This window comes from Microtus pennsylvanicus, chromosome 1 (genome assembly GCF_037038515.1).
Source record: "Microtus pennsylvanicus isolate mMicPen1 chromosome 1, mMicPen1.hap1, whole genome shotgun sequence".
NCBI lineage: Eukaryota > Metazoa > Chordata > Mammalia > Rodentia > Cricetidae > Microtus > Microtus pennsylvanicus.
This window is the reverse complement of record NC_134579.1, coordinates 60,854,675-60,869,154: the sequence shown is the minus strand read 5'-3', so window position 1 is coordinate 60,869,154 and position 14,480 is coordinate 60,854,675. Positions and strand designations below refer to the sequence as shown.

Genomic DNA, 14,480 nt, shown 5'->3' with positions numbered 1-14,480 from the left:
AACAAAGCTACACTCCATCCCCTCTTGCAGAAACACAGGGTGGAAAGAACAATAACCACATTTTTGCAAACTGAGTTATGAAAGCGTTGAGACCAAGGGATCAGCATGAGACTTTTAGTCCTTTCTTTAGGCTCTGTTCTTATCTTAGTAAGAGAAGAAAGACGTTTGTGTGTTAACTAGCCTTGAAAGGCTGGGGAGATATTGAGTAAAGCTTCTACAATACATAATCTCCATTTATTCAGGAATGTATCCATGGTAACTGGCCTGGAAAATCCTCAGTCAAGGTCAAAGAACCTAGCTGACTGCAAATATTACGTGTTCAGAACTTTGAACACAGCATTCCCTACCCCACGATGTGGGACGGATAATGACAAGAGCATCTGCCTTTCTGGGTTCTTTATGAATTACTTTTATGTCCTAGAGCATTTATTACATACCAGTTACCCCATCTGGGTTTCCTCATGCTTATAACAAGGCAGGGATTGTAAAATCCTATCATCTAGATACTGAGATAAATGGGAAGGTTAGGGGGCTTGTTCAAACCTACAAAGTGAAGAGCAGAGATGGGATTTGAACCTAAGCATTTGGATCCAAAGACCATCCTTTCCCAGTAATCTACCGCCTAGGGAACAGACCAGCCAGGCCTCTGGCATCCCTGAGTCTCCACCCAAATGCCACTTCCTTTCTTCAGTTCTGAGAGTCACACACTGACTAGAAGACACTGTGGTTATGCACAGGGCCCCAAGGTCCTGTGTTTACAGGAGTCGGCAGGAGTTTTGCCTGGAGGCACACCGGCATAGTTTATTTTGGCCCAGTTGACAGAAGGGATGGCACTCTGAGATGTCAAAGAGGAGCGGTGACTGATACAACCCAGCAAGTGTTCTAACCCAGGAAGCAATTCATCTTCAATGCTTTTCTCCAGAGTGCAGAGAAGCTGCTGAGGTCAGGGCCTCAGAGCGCAAGGAGGTAGCAAAGAACACACGCTTGCTTTATCAGCGTTCTCTCCCTCCAACACACGATCCTGTATTTCAGGCCACAGGAAGGAGCTGGAGAGGGCAAATAGAAGCCTTCAGATGTATCTTTAGCATGGACCAAGTTACTTCCTGGAAGACAGTGGTAAGAGAAAACCCACAGGAAAATGAGAGTGGGAATTTGGGGCTGGCCGGCCCTTTGAGAGGAGGGCCAGTGCCTTGTTGCTGGGTACTGATATTTTTATCTTCAGTTGTTTGCTGAGCAATGGAGGTTGTCTTGGTTTTGGAGCCTCTAGGAAAGGGAACTACCAGGAAGATGAGATATCATCAAAGAAGTCTACCTGGTGTAGTGGGGAGCTCACCTAAAATCACAGTACTTGAGAGGCAGGAGAATTAAGAGTTTAGGCCAGCCTGGGCTCCATAACAAGACTCCTTCAGAAAACAAAACAAAACTAGATTGGTATACACGCTTCCCGAGGCAGCTCATGACTAACTGGCAAATGAGTTAGAAATAACGCAATTCTTTTCCATGTCCAATCCCTACAGTAAATGAATGGTATTCTTTGGTCTACCTAAAGTTCTTCCAGCTACATATGGACTTTGTATTAGTTATTTATCTTTTTGGTCTGACTAAATGCCTGAAAAAAGCAACATTGGTGTTCAGCCTAGTTTCCTCTTGCTTCCTTTCCACTCAGTACAGAACTCACACCATGGGATGATACCACATATGCTTGGGGTCACTCTTCTGGAAGTGTCTTCACAGATGGAGCCAGAATTGCGTTTCCCAGGGGCTTCTCATCCACTCAAGCTGACAGTGAAGGTTAAGCATCTTGTGACTGCCCCCTTACACGCTGGTAGGGGATGGGAGGCCTTCCACAGAGAATTCTGAGACTTGGCACTGGCTGGCCCCACCGCTAAGACGCTGTTCCTCCGTGGTGAGTTCCTTGCCTCTTCCTGCTCTCTGTGGGAACCCGGAAGAAGTAGTTTCAAACTGCAGCACGGTCTTACCCGTGCCTGATGTTCTTTAGCCTGCTCTGTTTTCTTTCTTCTCCAGGTTCCAACCTACTACTTAATTTATTTTGTTTGTCTGATTTCTCCCATTAGAATGTAAACCTGCCACAAGCGAAGATATTCTGTTGTTGCTATTGTTTGTCTTATCCATTGATTTATCCCGCTGGCGAGACAGAAGACATGCCCAATGGGCATCTGGTTAGTGGATGGGTGGTCAAAACTGAAGGGCAGCAAGTCCATTCCGAGTATCTTCCTCTTTCTGGACAAAGGCCACCTGAAATCTTCTCCCCTTGTACCTCTCACTTGGCTCTTTGGTGTCCTCCTGTCATCTGACTGAGCCTCCAAGTCTACACCGCCCTTCTAGCCTCTTAGAGTATTTACAACCGGACACCATTTCATCTGCTCTTTCAGGCTTGCCGTGAAGTCCAGCAGGTTGGCGTGAGGACGTAAACAGTAAGAGACATTCAACAGGTCGTTTCTCAAGGGGATTCAGGATATGGGAAGTGGAGGGTTTGATGAGAATCGGATGAGAGAGAGGCGATGGATACAGATGGGTACAGCTAAAAAGCAACAAGCGTTTCTAGCTTGTTCCAACAAAATCAAACATCTCCCTTGGATAATAATGTAAGTGCTACTCAGGCCCATTCAGTCGGAGAGACAACTGAAGGCACTGGCTCTTCCAAGGACCACTCGTTACCTCACAGGTCACTTTCCTGATAGGAGCTTCACTTCCCTGACATAAGCCGGGCTTCATTTTGACAAAAGACTGGAACCAGTTCCGGTCCCCTCCCCCGCTGGTGTCCCGACCACAGGAGAAGCTGGGGGAGATCACATGTTGGACAAGGTCCAGAAAATCTCACTTTGGAGATGACGGCTCATCCACTAAATTCTTGGGACCCTCCTGACCCTCAAAAGGCTCTGGGGGTGAACACAGATATTAGTTTACACAACACTTGCTCCTCTTCATGATGCAGTGACAGCCCTGCTTTGAAACCAGGCTCTCACTAAGATGTTAGCACTTCTGCTTCCAAGGAAACAAAGCCCTAAATGTTTACTCTGCATATCTGCCAGCAGCAAAAGGACTTGGCTTCAGTTATTTCTGCTCATTCTTGTGTCTGTGGCCTGGCGGATGTAAATGAGAAGACCCTTCACAGCTGCTGAAGAACCCATTCTGAGTGTTCCTCACAACCTCACACCCTGAGTTACTGGCAGCTTGCTTCTACAGGACTCAACTCCAAAGGAGACAGCTTAAGTTCTGGAAGGGCTCTGTTTCTGCTTTGCGGATGTTCAGAGTTGTCCTCAGAATCCCAAATCCCAGGAGACTGAGTCCGCATCAAGGTAGAGGACTCAAACCTTACACAGCACATGGGTTTTTACAAGATGTGAATTGTATCTTACCACTAGTCATTCAAAGCATAGGAGGTTCTTTCAGAAAGAAACCTACAAATGGATGTGAAGCCCAGGGAGAAGCAGCAGAAATGGGCCCCACCAGACAGAGAGCCTCTCCTATGTGTCTCTTACCTACTGAACCCGGGGGGCCATCTCTTCAGACCATCTCCACCAAACTTCTGCCACAGTCAGGGACTCTCTGGTACTGCAGACCCATGGTAACTCCCCCAGTTCTCTGAACCCTATTTTCTTTCAACATGTTTTACAGTTGTATTAGATCTTGGTTATAACCACACTTGTCAGTAACAGCTATCTCACAGAATATACCTCCAGCCCAAGCTTCATTAAGATGAATAATAATTATTATTCTTCAAAGTGGCTTGCTGATATCAGTGATGCACTGTACAGACCTGGTCATCTTCTAGAAAGGATGAGAGTAGCAGGCAGACAGCATAGGACCCCTTGGCTGCTGCTCAGCACACACATGTACCAGGGCGGGGTAGAGAGTCACTTACATTCTGCCTCTCAGAGCCTTGGCTTTCTGTTCTTCTTCCAGGTTTCTAGGAGGTGTGGGAGGGGTCATCCCCTCATTCAGGCAGCCTGTGGGGTCCTTCAAGCTCCCCCGATAAGAGCCTCCTTCCAGAGTCTAAAGAGAGAAGGATAAATAGCCTCAGAGCGAGCTCTGGTGAGTTATTTGCAAGCTCCGTGTCTGTCCAGTACACAGAGTATCCGTATGCCGCCAACTGCCCAGACATAATGAAATTGTCATGGCGACTTATCTCTGGGCGAGGGCTCCAGCAGGAAAGCTAACCACTGGGATTCTAAACCAAATATGGCATGGGAAAGGGAAACCAGTAGTAGGACCATTTTATGCAAATTGAGATGTAAAAGGAAGTGACAGGGCTAGGTGGTGGGAATCATACTTTGTTACATACGTGGCAGTACTTTGGTAGAAGACAACAAGATGCAGTCAAGAAAGAGCCAGCGGTGGTGGCCTTTTCTAAAAACATCTTTGTTAAGGTTATTTAACAAGAGCTTTCTTTTAGTAATCCTCATTTCTGTTAACCAAGGTGCTACTTAACTAATAAAAAAAATCAGGAAATAGATTAATACAGTGCTCTAGAAGCAGCTGAGATAAGGAACCTGAGGTCTAGTTCCAGGTCTGATGGGCACAGTGTACTCTTGCAAGGGACATGAAACTGTCTTGTGGGTCTCTGGGTTTTCAGATCAGATTCTCCATTTTAGCAAACTTTTAAGGAACAGAGATGATACTTGTACAAACTCCAGGAAAAGTTCCAAGTGCCGCACAGGTGAGTCTCTCTCTGGCTGGCAGTGGTAACAGTGACATACTCAAACCGTACATACTCAAGTTGTAACTGGCAGTAGGAACATACTCTCTGGGGCCAAACTAATATTTTAATGTATTAAGCTTACTTGCTTAATGTATATTTAGGATCTCATCACATAGGTCTTTGAAGATTTTTTAAAATTAATTTTGGCAGACATATATGCAATAAATTTTAGCTCTTTTCACTGCCCATTACCCCATTTCATCCCCCCACTTCTCTAGTTAAAACTCTTCTCATCTCTGAGTGTGGCAAAGAAATAGGGCTGTCTCATGAGAAAGGGTGGGAGGTTATTTGAGTAAAAGCAACTCAGCAGTGGCTGAAGAAAGTGACATCTCCCCCAACTAACTGTTAACAGCTGTTGGGGACAGGGGCTTAGGAGTCCTTTCCCCTTCATGATGAAATGTTGCTGGGTCTAATTCTGTACAGGTCTTGTGTAGTAGGATTTTTCTTTGAGACGCCAACTCACAAATGACGACATAGAGAATTATTATTAATTATGAAAGTTCAGTCTTAGCTTAGGCTTGTCCCGCTAGCTCTTATAATTTAAATTAACCTGATCTTACTAAAATATGTTTTTTTTTGTTTTATTAAAAATATTTATTTATTTATTATAGATACAATATTCTGTTTGCATATATGCCTGCAGGCTAGAAGAGGACACCAGACCTCATTACAGATGGTTGTGAGCCATCATGTGGCTGCTGGGAATCAAACTCGTGTCCTTTGGAAGAGCACACAATGCTTTTAACTGCTGAGCCATCTCTCCAGCCCTAAAATATGTTTTACCATGTGGCTTTTTACCTTTCTTTCATTCTGTATGTCTGACTCCCTCCATGTCTCATTGGTAACTCCTCTGCCTTTTGATTATCTCCTCTTCTTCCTTTCCCTCTACAGAAGTCCCGCCTATACCTCCTGCCTACATATTGGCTATTCAGCTTTTTATTACATAGCAATACACCTTCACACAGTATACAAATAGCCCACCACAGTCTTGTCAGACAGCCATAGTTGCTTTGAATTCATGTGTACAAGAGCCACACCATGTCTAGAAGACAAGGTTCTGCAAGATCCCACCCCGTCTTCCTACCCTTCCATTCTTTCCAACCCCTCTTCTGCAGTTTTCCCTGAGCCCGAGAGCTGGGCTGTATGTAATGCAAGTACCCTGGGCAAAAAGACCACTCAGTGACACTAAGCATTTGGTTCTGGGGATTGGTAGAAGCAATGCAGAGAGACAGTAATCCTAGAGATCAAGATAGAGGTGGGCATCTATAATACAAGCACGAAAGACACATGCCAAGGCGCCTGACTATGCCAGCCCCTATGGCTTCATTTAGTATTTGGAAACACCAGGCCTAAGACACAAGCCACAGAGATCAAAGAATGTAAAGTGCAGAGGTGGTAGAACAAAGGCTGTGGCTGGTCTGCACTTGGGAGCATCCATCACCAGCTCTCTCAGCTGCTGTATGTCAACAGAAGCCAAACAGAGGCAGGAAAGAACATTCCAGGGAGACGAGACAAAGCAAATGTGGTACCCGGTAGGAGAAAAGATGGAGAATATTAAGACTTGAGTCTTCAAACTTAATGTTGAACAGTGACATCGGCCTTCTCCCCGACTCCCCAAATTGGTAGACTATGCCAAGGATCAAACACGAATCTGTTGCCAACCCTAGAATTAAAAGTACCAATGATGTCTTCCAACTTGAGAGAGAGACAACTACTTTCCACTTGACATAAAGGTGTTTACAGAACAAGTAATCAACCGTGGATGCTGTTATATCCAGAGTAGCAGTATAGGCTAAAAATAAAGAAAGGTCGAGAAGGGTTGAGCTACATTTATAGACACAGGATTCGTAACCTGCTATTAAGGAAATTAGAATGTCTGGTGCTGAGGACCGAAAAGCCAGTGGACAGGCAGCCTTCCAGTACAAGTCCCCTGTGCCATCACCAGAGACAGGCTCCAACACAGATGGACCCAGCTGAGGACGGATCTGATTAGTGTCTTTACTTCCCATCTCTCTCACTGTCCTGTTGTGGCCTTTGTTCTGCGGCCTGTAGGCTGGTGGGAAGGCGAGTGTCAGGGCCAGCAAGCAGGCCGCTGTCTCCAGGGTGCATGGCACAATCAGCATGGCATGGTCCAATCTGTCTCCAGAGTGAAGGGCCTCTAAGGAGCTCAGTGTGCCACACGGGAATATCCGCCTTTCTCTCTTGACTTTGTTTGAGCAAAGAAGCCCGGCTATCTCTTGGAGAGGACTCTGGGCCAGTCAGGAGAGTGTCAGTGACAGGGAAATAAAGGGCCTGACCTAGTTCTTATGCTGGGCAGCCTGCCTGGAACGAGGGAGCTGGCTCTCCTGCTTATAGTGATTCCAGAGTGACCCCCTGTGAGGACCCAGCTGCCTGTGCTAAAGTTGGATACAGGCATCCAGCCTAGGGCCACCAGGGTAACTTGTCATCAGTGCTGTCCCCAGGAGGAAAGAGACAGTGGTTGCCAGTCTGTCCCTGTAGTCAAAACTTCTGCCCCACCTGTGGTTCAGGGCCACAGCATCCAGCAGATAAAAGAGAAGTGAACAAGGAAGGAACAATATAAGTTCCAAAGGCTAATCCAAGGTCAGGGGCTAGAAATGCAAAGAGGATTCAAATAGGTGGCTTACAACAGAGGAAGGCCACTGTCCCGGTGAAGTGAACGCGTGCCCTAGTCCCTGGGTCTTGGGGCACATGCCCTCGCTCTGCTCCCTGCTCATCCCTCATCACACAGTATGACAATCAATGCCTTATTTGTACAAAAACAAAAGCAATCAAGCATCTACGATATTAAAGACTGACTACCTGAAAACACTGGAGAAATGAGGCTGAATAGAGTCTCGGATCTTTATGATCTTCCGCACATTGGGTGTGCTGACAGAAGGACATGGAGGAGAGCGAAAGGGCCAGGCGGCTCCAGAGCGGGAGGGAGAGAGCAGAGAAGGACTTCATGGAAAAGGCTCAGACTCCCCAGGGGTCCCCAGATTCAGGGATGCTCAAGTCCCTTATAAAATGGCTTAGTGTTTTCATATAACTTACATTCATTCTCCTATATAGTTAACTAATTTATGTATTATTTTTAGTATAAAATGTAATGTAAATGCCATGTAATGATTGTTACACTGTCTTCCTTAGGGACCAGTGACAAGAAAAAAAAAGTCAATACATGTTCAGTGCAGATGCCAGTTTTCCCCAAAGATTTCTGATCTGAGCTTGGGTGAAGCCACAGAAGAGAAACACAAGGATGTGAAGGGCTGGATGTTCTGAGATATTAATTGGGAGGGTGAAGACTTCGCTGGATATAGCAACGGGAGAGCATTCCTGGCAGGGACTGCACTGTGAGAAAGGTCATGGAGTGGAATCACATGGGATGAGCTATAAACCTGCAGCAGGTAGAATTGGATGTGGGTGCAGATGGATGGACAGAAGACCGTGTTAGTGAGTGGCCCGTGTGTGTGTGTGCGCGCACGTGCGCGTGTGTACGTGCGTTCATGCTCTAGTGAGTGGGGAGGGGTGCTGGGGATCAGGGGTGGGTGGGAACCAGAGAAGGAAGAACTGACTTCACAAGGAATGACGTCCGATCCTGGAGACACACAGATGACATCTTAAAGAGTCTGTCTGGGGCAATTAAGTAGGAGAGTAACGTTGGACTTAAGTTTGAGAAAGATCACTCTCAACATTCCAAAGAGCTTTCCAGGTTACAGGAAAATGTTTCTGATGGAACAATAAAGGAGAGCGGGATTTAAAATCTTAATACTATGATTACATTATTGTCCAAAGGCTCTGACAGAAACACATGAAACCCTAACACTGAATGTATCCAGATGATGAAGATCTCTCTGCTCAGACTCTTGTCATTTTTCCAATTTTTCCTGAATGAGCATATATAAAGCTTTCATTAAGTGTTTTAAAAGGCAAGGCATCCCAATCACACATTGCCAATCACACAGAGAGATGCCAGACTAAACTCCGGGAGGGACTGGCAGCAACTGTACAGGCTGGAGGGTCCTTGGAGCATTAATCTTAGTGTGTGGACTTTAAGGAAGACTCCATGCTGGATTTCAAAGCTCAAGTGACTATCCTGTGGTCTCCTGAGTGGAGATCAAGGCTCATCCAATGAGATAACAGGGAAGACGCTGGCCCAGAACCAATCACCACGGCATACGGTCCCCTCTTAGCTGCTCCTATTATGGAAACTTCTTCTTTACACCCTTAGGATAGTTATTATACAGTGGGTGGGAAGAAGCAGAGGTCAGGGGAGAAAACAAATACTGGTTGGTGAGAGCAGAAAGAAAAGGAAACTTCACATGCTGTGGGAGGGAGTGAAGGGTGGGATGCGGTTCCTGAAGAGATGAAAGCTAGGACCATCATACCGCGCTCCAGCTGGGTGTGGTGGCACACGCCTTTAATCCCAGCACTAGGGAGACAGAGACAGGTGGATCTCTGAGTTCAGGGCACCCTGGTCTAAAGAGGTAGTTCCAGGACAGCCAGGGCTACACAGTGAAACCCTGTCTGGGAAACAAAACAAAATTCTGCCTTTTGCCACATTATGGATAAACTTGAAGAATCTGATGCCAAGAGAAATAAGCCAGACCCAGAGAAGAGAATGTCATATTATCTCTCTTATAAGAAATTTTTTTTCAAGAGTCAAGTTTACATAGAGTCAGAGAATGAAATCAAGGCTACCAGAGGTGGAAGGAGAGGGAGGGGGAGGAAGGGACAACAGAACTCTGAGGAGAAGGGTACAGATGTGTGACATGAACTGTCCCGCAGATCTAAGTCACACCCTGAGGGCTGCACTTAACATCAGGGACCTCTGTCAAACAGATTTGGGTATTCTCGCCACACAGGAAATAACCATGTGAAAGAAATAACAGTTGTGGTAACTTGCCTCTTAGTATAGTGAATGTGCATGTGTGTGTGTATGTGTGTGTGTGTGCATATATATACATATATATATGTTTCTCATGTTGGAAAGCTCACATTTAGACACTAATATACTTTAAAAAAAATATAGACTCTCTCTGACAAAAATGTATTAGAGCTAAGCCATTCTCACCAGGATGCTCAGCAATAGAGCATCTACACAGTGAAAAAAACTGAGGTGTGGGCTCTCCAGGCAAATGATACTACAGGATGGTGATTTGGGGTTTTAATTTTTGTTATTATTGTTGTTTTATTTTGTTTTTTGATTCAGGGTTTCTCTGTGTAACGGCCCTGGCTGTCCTGGAACTCACTCTGTAGACCAGGTTGGCCTTAAACTCACAGAGATCCATATGCCTCTGCCTCCCTTGCCCCTGAGAAGGACTGGGATTAAAGGCTTGTGTTACCACCACCAGGCAGGTTCTAAATTTGTGTTGGAATTCTAACCTTTCCTATTCCGAACCTTACGCATCCTTACCAGAAGGTTGCCGGATGACCCAGCTCCTGAAACATGCACCCCCCAGAAGGGGTATGATGGGCCATTGCTTCATCTCCTCTAGATTCTGAGCTTGTACTAACTCTACAAGAGCTATCGACTAAACAAGTTCATTGATGTAAAGGGACGGCAAAGCACAGACACACACATACCCTGGCCTGAGCCACATTCTGCCACAAGCTACCCTGGCTGCTCTCAAACCAGCAGAGACAGAGGGTAGAGTCTTGCTGAAGTCAACTTGTACATGTCTCAGTCACCAGGGAGAACAAATAAGAGCTCCCACTGGTCAGCCCTGCTACCTTGGAGGTGGGAGATTATCAAGACACAGCCACTGGGCCATGAGAGTGGAGTGAGCTGTTATGGTGTGCCACCAAAACAAGCACCAGGTGGCTTTCTTTCCTAGAGATTCAGTCCTGTGTAACAGGCAGGTGGCATAACACACTAGATTGTCACATGGCCAGGAAGATATGGCTGCTTAGCCTTGAAGGATGAAACCAAATGGTATCACCTACTAAACTGTAACATTCACCCACGACCATCTACTGGTTGGCAAGTACCAAGTCTCCATATCCCACACTAGGTCTTGGAAGCCAGAGACAACACAGTTCTTTTTGATTGCCCAAAGAGCTAACATTTGTAGATGCCTGCTTATCAGTGTGTGAAGCATGGCCGTGCCTATGCCATCACCTTGAGATTAGATTCAGGCCGACAGATTCATCATCATTAGGAATGCCGAAATGACAAGTCATTTCTCTGGGGCTATGCTATCAGTAGGAGCCCAGGACTGAAACCTTCACCTTCCTAGTTCTTCACAAACTTGCTACCAGTCAGAACCATAGCTGCTAAAGAATAAAAAAAAAATCTTATCAAGACTCACATGGGTGAGTGGTGGCACCTTTAATCCCAGCACTCAGGAGGCAGAGGCAAACAGATCTCTGTGAGTTCAAGACCAGCCTGGTCTAAAGAGCAAGTAGCAGGACAGCTAAGGCTACACAGTGAAACCTTGGCTTGAAACTCCGCACCTCCACCAAAAAAGACTCACATGAGGAAAGCAGAAAAAGTGTTTCTGGCTCAGAGTTTCAGTGAGCCCGGGAAAAGTGGGTTAGCTCTGCCAGGGGAGGTGTGGGCATCCTCTCATGTCAACAGACACACAGGCTGAAGACAAAGCCAGCAAGGAAGAGCGCTGAAGCGTCCATGATGCCCAAGGCTTCCCATGGAGGCTCTCCCGGGATTTATCTGTACTGCAGGCAAGCCTGCAAATCCCACTTTCATTCTCCAATAGCAGCTTCTGGAAAGCTGATGGGGAACCATGGTGCAACCATGCCCAAGGGACTGAATTGGAGCAGCCCTGGGACTTAGGGCCTGGGAGACCTCGCAGCCCTTGGGTAGAGCTAGGGAGCCAAATGACTTCTAAGCTCAGAATTTGATGTCATTCTTTGAACATTTAATAGAGAAATGTCTGACAGATTCTGTACTAAAGCAAACTGTAAAATGAAATGAGACTTTTAATTGGAAAGAACTCTGCTGGTTCTTCCTCACACCACATTAAGACAACTGCCTCCAGGTCCAGGTTCTTTCCTCTGGAGCAAGTATGAGACCAACCTTTTCCTTCCCACGGGAGCGCTTCAGGCATTGGAAGACAGCCTTCCCCACACGTTTCTCCCTAAACTTAATCTCCATTTCTTCAGCTTTCATTCAAATAACATGGACCACATGGTACAGGCTACTTCCTCCAGGGCCCTTCCACTTCTTTTAAGGACGTGCTAGATGGCTGCATCTAGAATGAATAGATTACTCATACACAGCTCATCAAGGTGTGGCTGAGCGGCTTGTAGTTCAGTGGCACCATTGACTCTTGACTTTGACTGAACTTTGACTGAGCAAGTGTGAGACTCTATCGTTGACACAAAGGCTCAACTTCAAGTGACCAAGTGTGTGAAGCCACTGGCTACTTTGACAGCCTCTATGCTGCTGTGCTCCATCAGATAAACCCAGAACTTTTTTATGAGCTCTTGGACTCTTTCTTTGAAGTGAAAAGCTAATGAAAAATAAATAGGAATTGATTTTAGAGGTAAAAAGGCAACTCCGTGTTCTCAAACACGGCTGAATAGCTTCCGTTTACTAATGTGCTCCACACAGTGGGTTGCTCCATGGCCGTGCTACAATGGGATGGGAAAGAAAGAAGGGGAGAAGAAAAGAATCAAATTTTGGTGAGAAAATTCTAAGACATCACTACTCCTTCATTCTTTTCTTAGTATGAGTTTGGTTTCGAGACATCTCTGCCACTGTGGGCTCCACATAGATCTTCAAGAAGTAATTATTGGTGGGAGAAGTTAATGCCTTTCTTATGGCAAACTCACCACAGAAAGGGCATTTTATTTGGTAGCTGTTTATTGAGAGCCTGGGATTGGGCCTGTGAACTCTGACCTCACCCTGTACCCCCTCCTCTCTGTCTGGGACATTTGCCCCTGTGGGGTATTCCAATAATTTTGCTCATGTCTCTAATACTAGTCCCATTGATCACATAGAGCAGAGCCAACAGTACGAAGGTTAGCAATAGTAAGCAGCGGGGTAAAGGTCTCCCCGAATAGAAGCAGATTCGAGTTTTTGGAACAAGTATTCGTGAAGAAGTGACTAAGTGTAAAGACCACTACGTATTAATGGAAGGAAAGAGCAATACCACCTCCAATAACTTACGAGCAGGGGAGAAATTGCAAATGCAAATACTCCGCTATTTTAACAATAACAGAGCTATTGCTGATAGCATGAAGCTTTGGGCACTACAGTGGGACTTCAGAGGAAATCTGGCCAGGACTGGTAGGGGACATCATTGTAAGAGATGAAACTGGGTGGGGCCCTGAAGGACTGCTATTGTGTATTAGATAAGCAAAAGTAAGGAGAACATTCCAGAGAAATGGGGGTGATAGGCACAAAAACTTGAGAGACAATAACAAGAGGGTGACTTCGTAAAGTCAACGCAGCGTTGCAGTGTCCGACAGCCACAGGGAAAGATGACAGGAAAGCGGACGGCCTCCAAGAACGTGCCTTCTCACCCAAACCACCATCTACTGACACCGTTTGTTCTCTGTTCGCAACCATGAGGCAAGGCGGCTGACCTGGGAGAGGACGCGCCACTGTCCTCCAGTCCCTAGGCCGAGGGGAGGAGGGTTAGCGGTGCCTTCCCAGCATAAGTCTGGTGGAAGAGCAGCGAATTAGTCGCATGAGAAGGGCAGGAAAAGCCAAACAGGTGGACCACAGAGAGAGAGACAGCAAGATGCTTGGAACTGCTGCCCTGTCGCTTACAATCACAAACATAGGGGGCCAGAGGGACAGCTCCAACCGAGCAATCCGCGTGGGAGGAGCATTAGCACACCACTGAAATCCTGAGCCAGCTCGTGCTAATTGCCCTTCCTTCTGGTACTGTGACTGGCCCAGAAGATAGTCACAGGCTAGACCAGTTGTTTGGGGCTCATGTTTGTCTTCCCCATGTGACAGAGATACATTCTGGCTCTCTCAATTTCTTGTGGCAAGGTTACTCACATATGCCTCAACTCCTTGATTACCAGTGGTCTCATTTCTAAGGCCTGGTAAACTAGAAAGTCTCCGAACGAACCCGCCCGGTTCTTTAGGAATCCACATTCTGTCTCAGCAGCACACGACACTGGCCTCCGGGCTAGCCTGAGACACCGCAGTCAGTGACTGAGTGCCATGTGTTGTGTCTAGGAACCAGCTGTTCAGTTTTGGTGAAGAGTATTTATTTGCCTTGGAAACTCTCCATATTTCATTTACCTCAACCATAGAGGCCTCCTTGAGTCCCTGCGCCGACCCCACAGAAAGCTGAAAAGGCTCCTGGGGCATTTTTCAGAAGCCACCATTACATGAGATTATGCTAGAGGAGGAATGAGTGAAATTAGGACACGGCTGACTGATTTGAGGCCCTGTTTGAGGCCCTGGACGCCACACGAGGTGAGACGCGACACAGAGCGGCCTCCGGGATGCCCACTTACCAGCTTGCTTTTGACCAGCTTTTCTATGGCACTGACAAGGTCGGCAGCAGTGGGTACGTCAGTGGGAGCCTGCCGGGCTGCTAGCAGAGAGGAGGACTGTAAGACATCGGACAGCAAAGGAAAAGCAGATTAGCCAGAAAAGAGGAACAGCAGTTAGGAAGCAAAGCAGACAGTCCAAAGTGCGAGGCAGGCTAGGAAAGTACAGAGACGACAGAGGGAGACGGGGTGGGGTTGGGAGGGCAGTCGGGTATAGGCAGGTCTACAGACCCCTTGTGAAAGTACTGGGCCTGGTTCTCCTTTGAGGCTGAGGGGAGCG

At 46.6% G+C, this 14,480-nt stretch overlaps 1 protein-coding gene across 25 annotated transcripts in view; it reads right to left on the bottom strand.

The window, feature by feature from the left end:
* Kalrn (kalirin RhoGEF kinase) overlaps positions 1 to 14,480 on the bottom strand; it is a 605,871-nt gene that overhangs the window by 55,484 nt on the left and 535,907 nt on the right. For 21 of the 25 annotated variants that reach the window (XM_075965457.1, XM_075965466.1, XM_075965494.1 and 18 more), the window contains 2 exons: positions 14,165 to 14,260; positions 3,887 to 4,017 (listed from right to left, as the gene is read on the bottom strand). In XM_075965457.1, coding sequence (XP_075821572.1) covers positions 3,887 to 4,017; positions 14,165 to 14,260 — 227 coding nt within the window. The remainder of the gene's footprint in view (positions 1 to 3,886; positions 4,018 to 14,164; positions 14,261 to 14,480) is intronic. The other 4 variants (XM_075965533.1, XM_075965541.1, XM_075965729.1 and 1 more) reach the window with 1 other exon arrangement.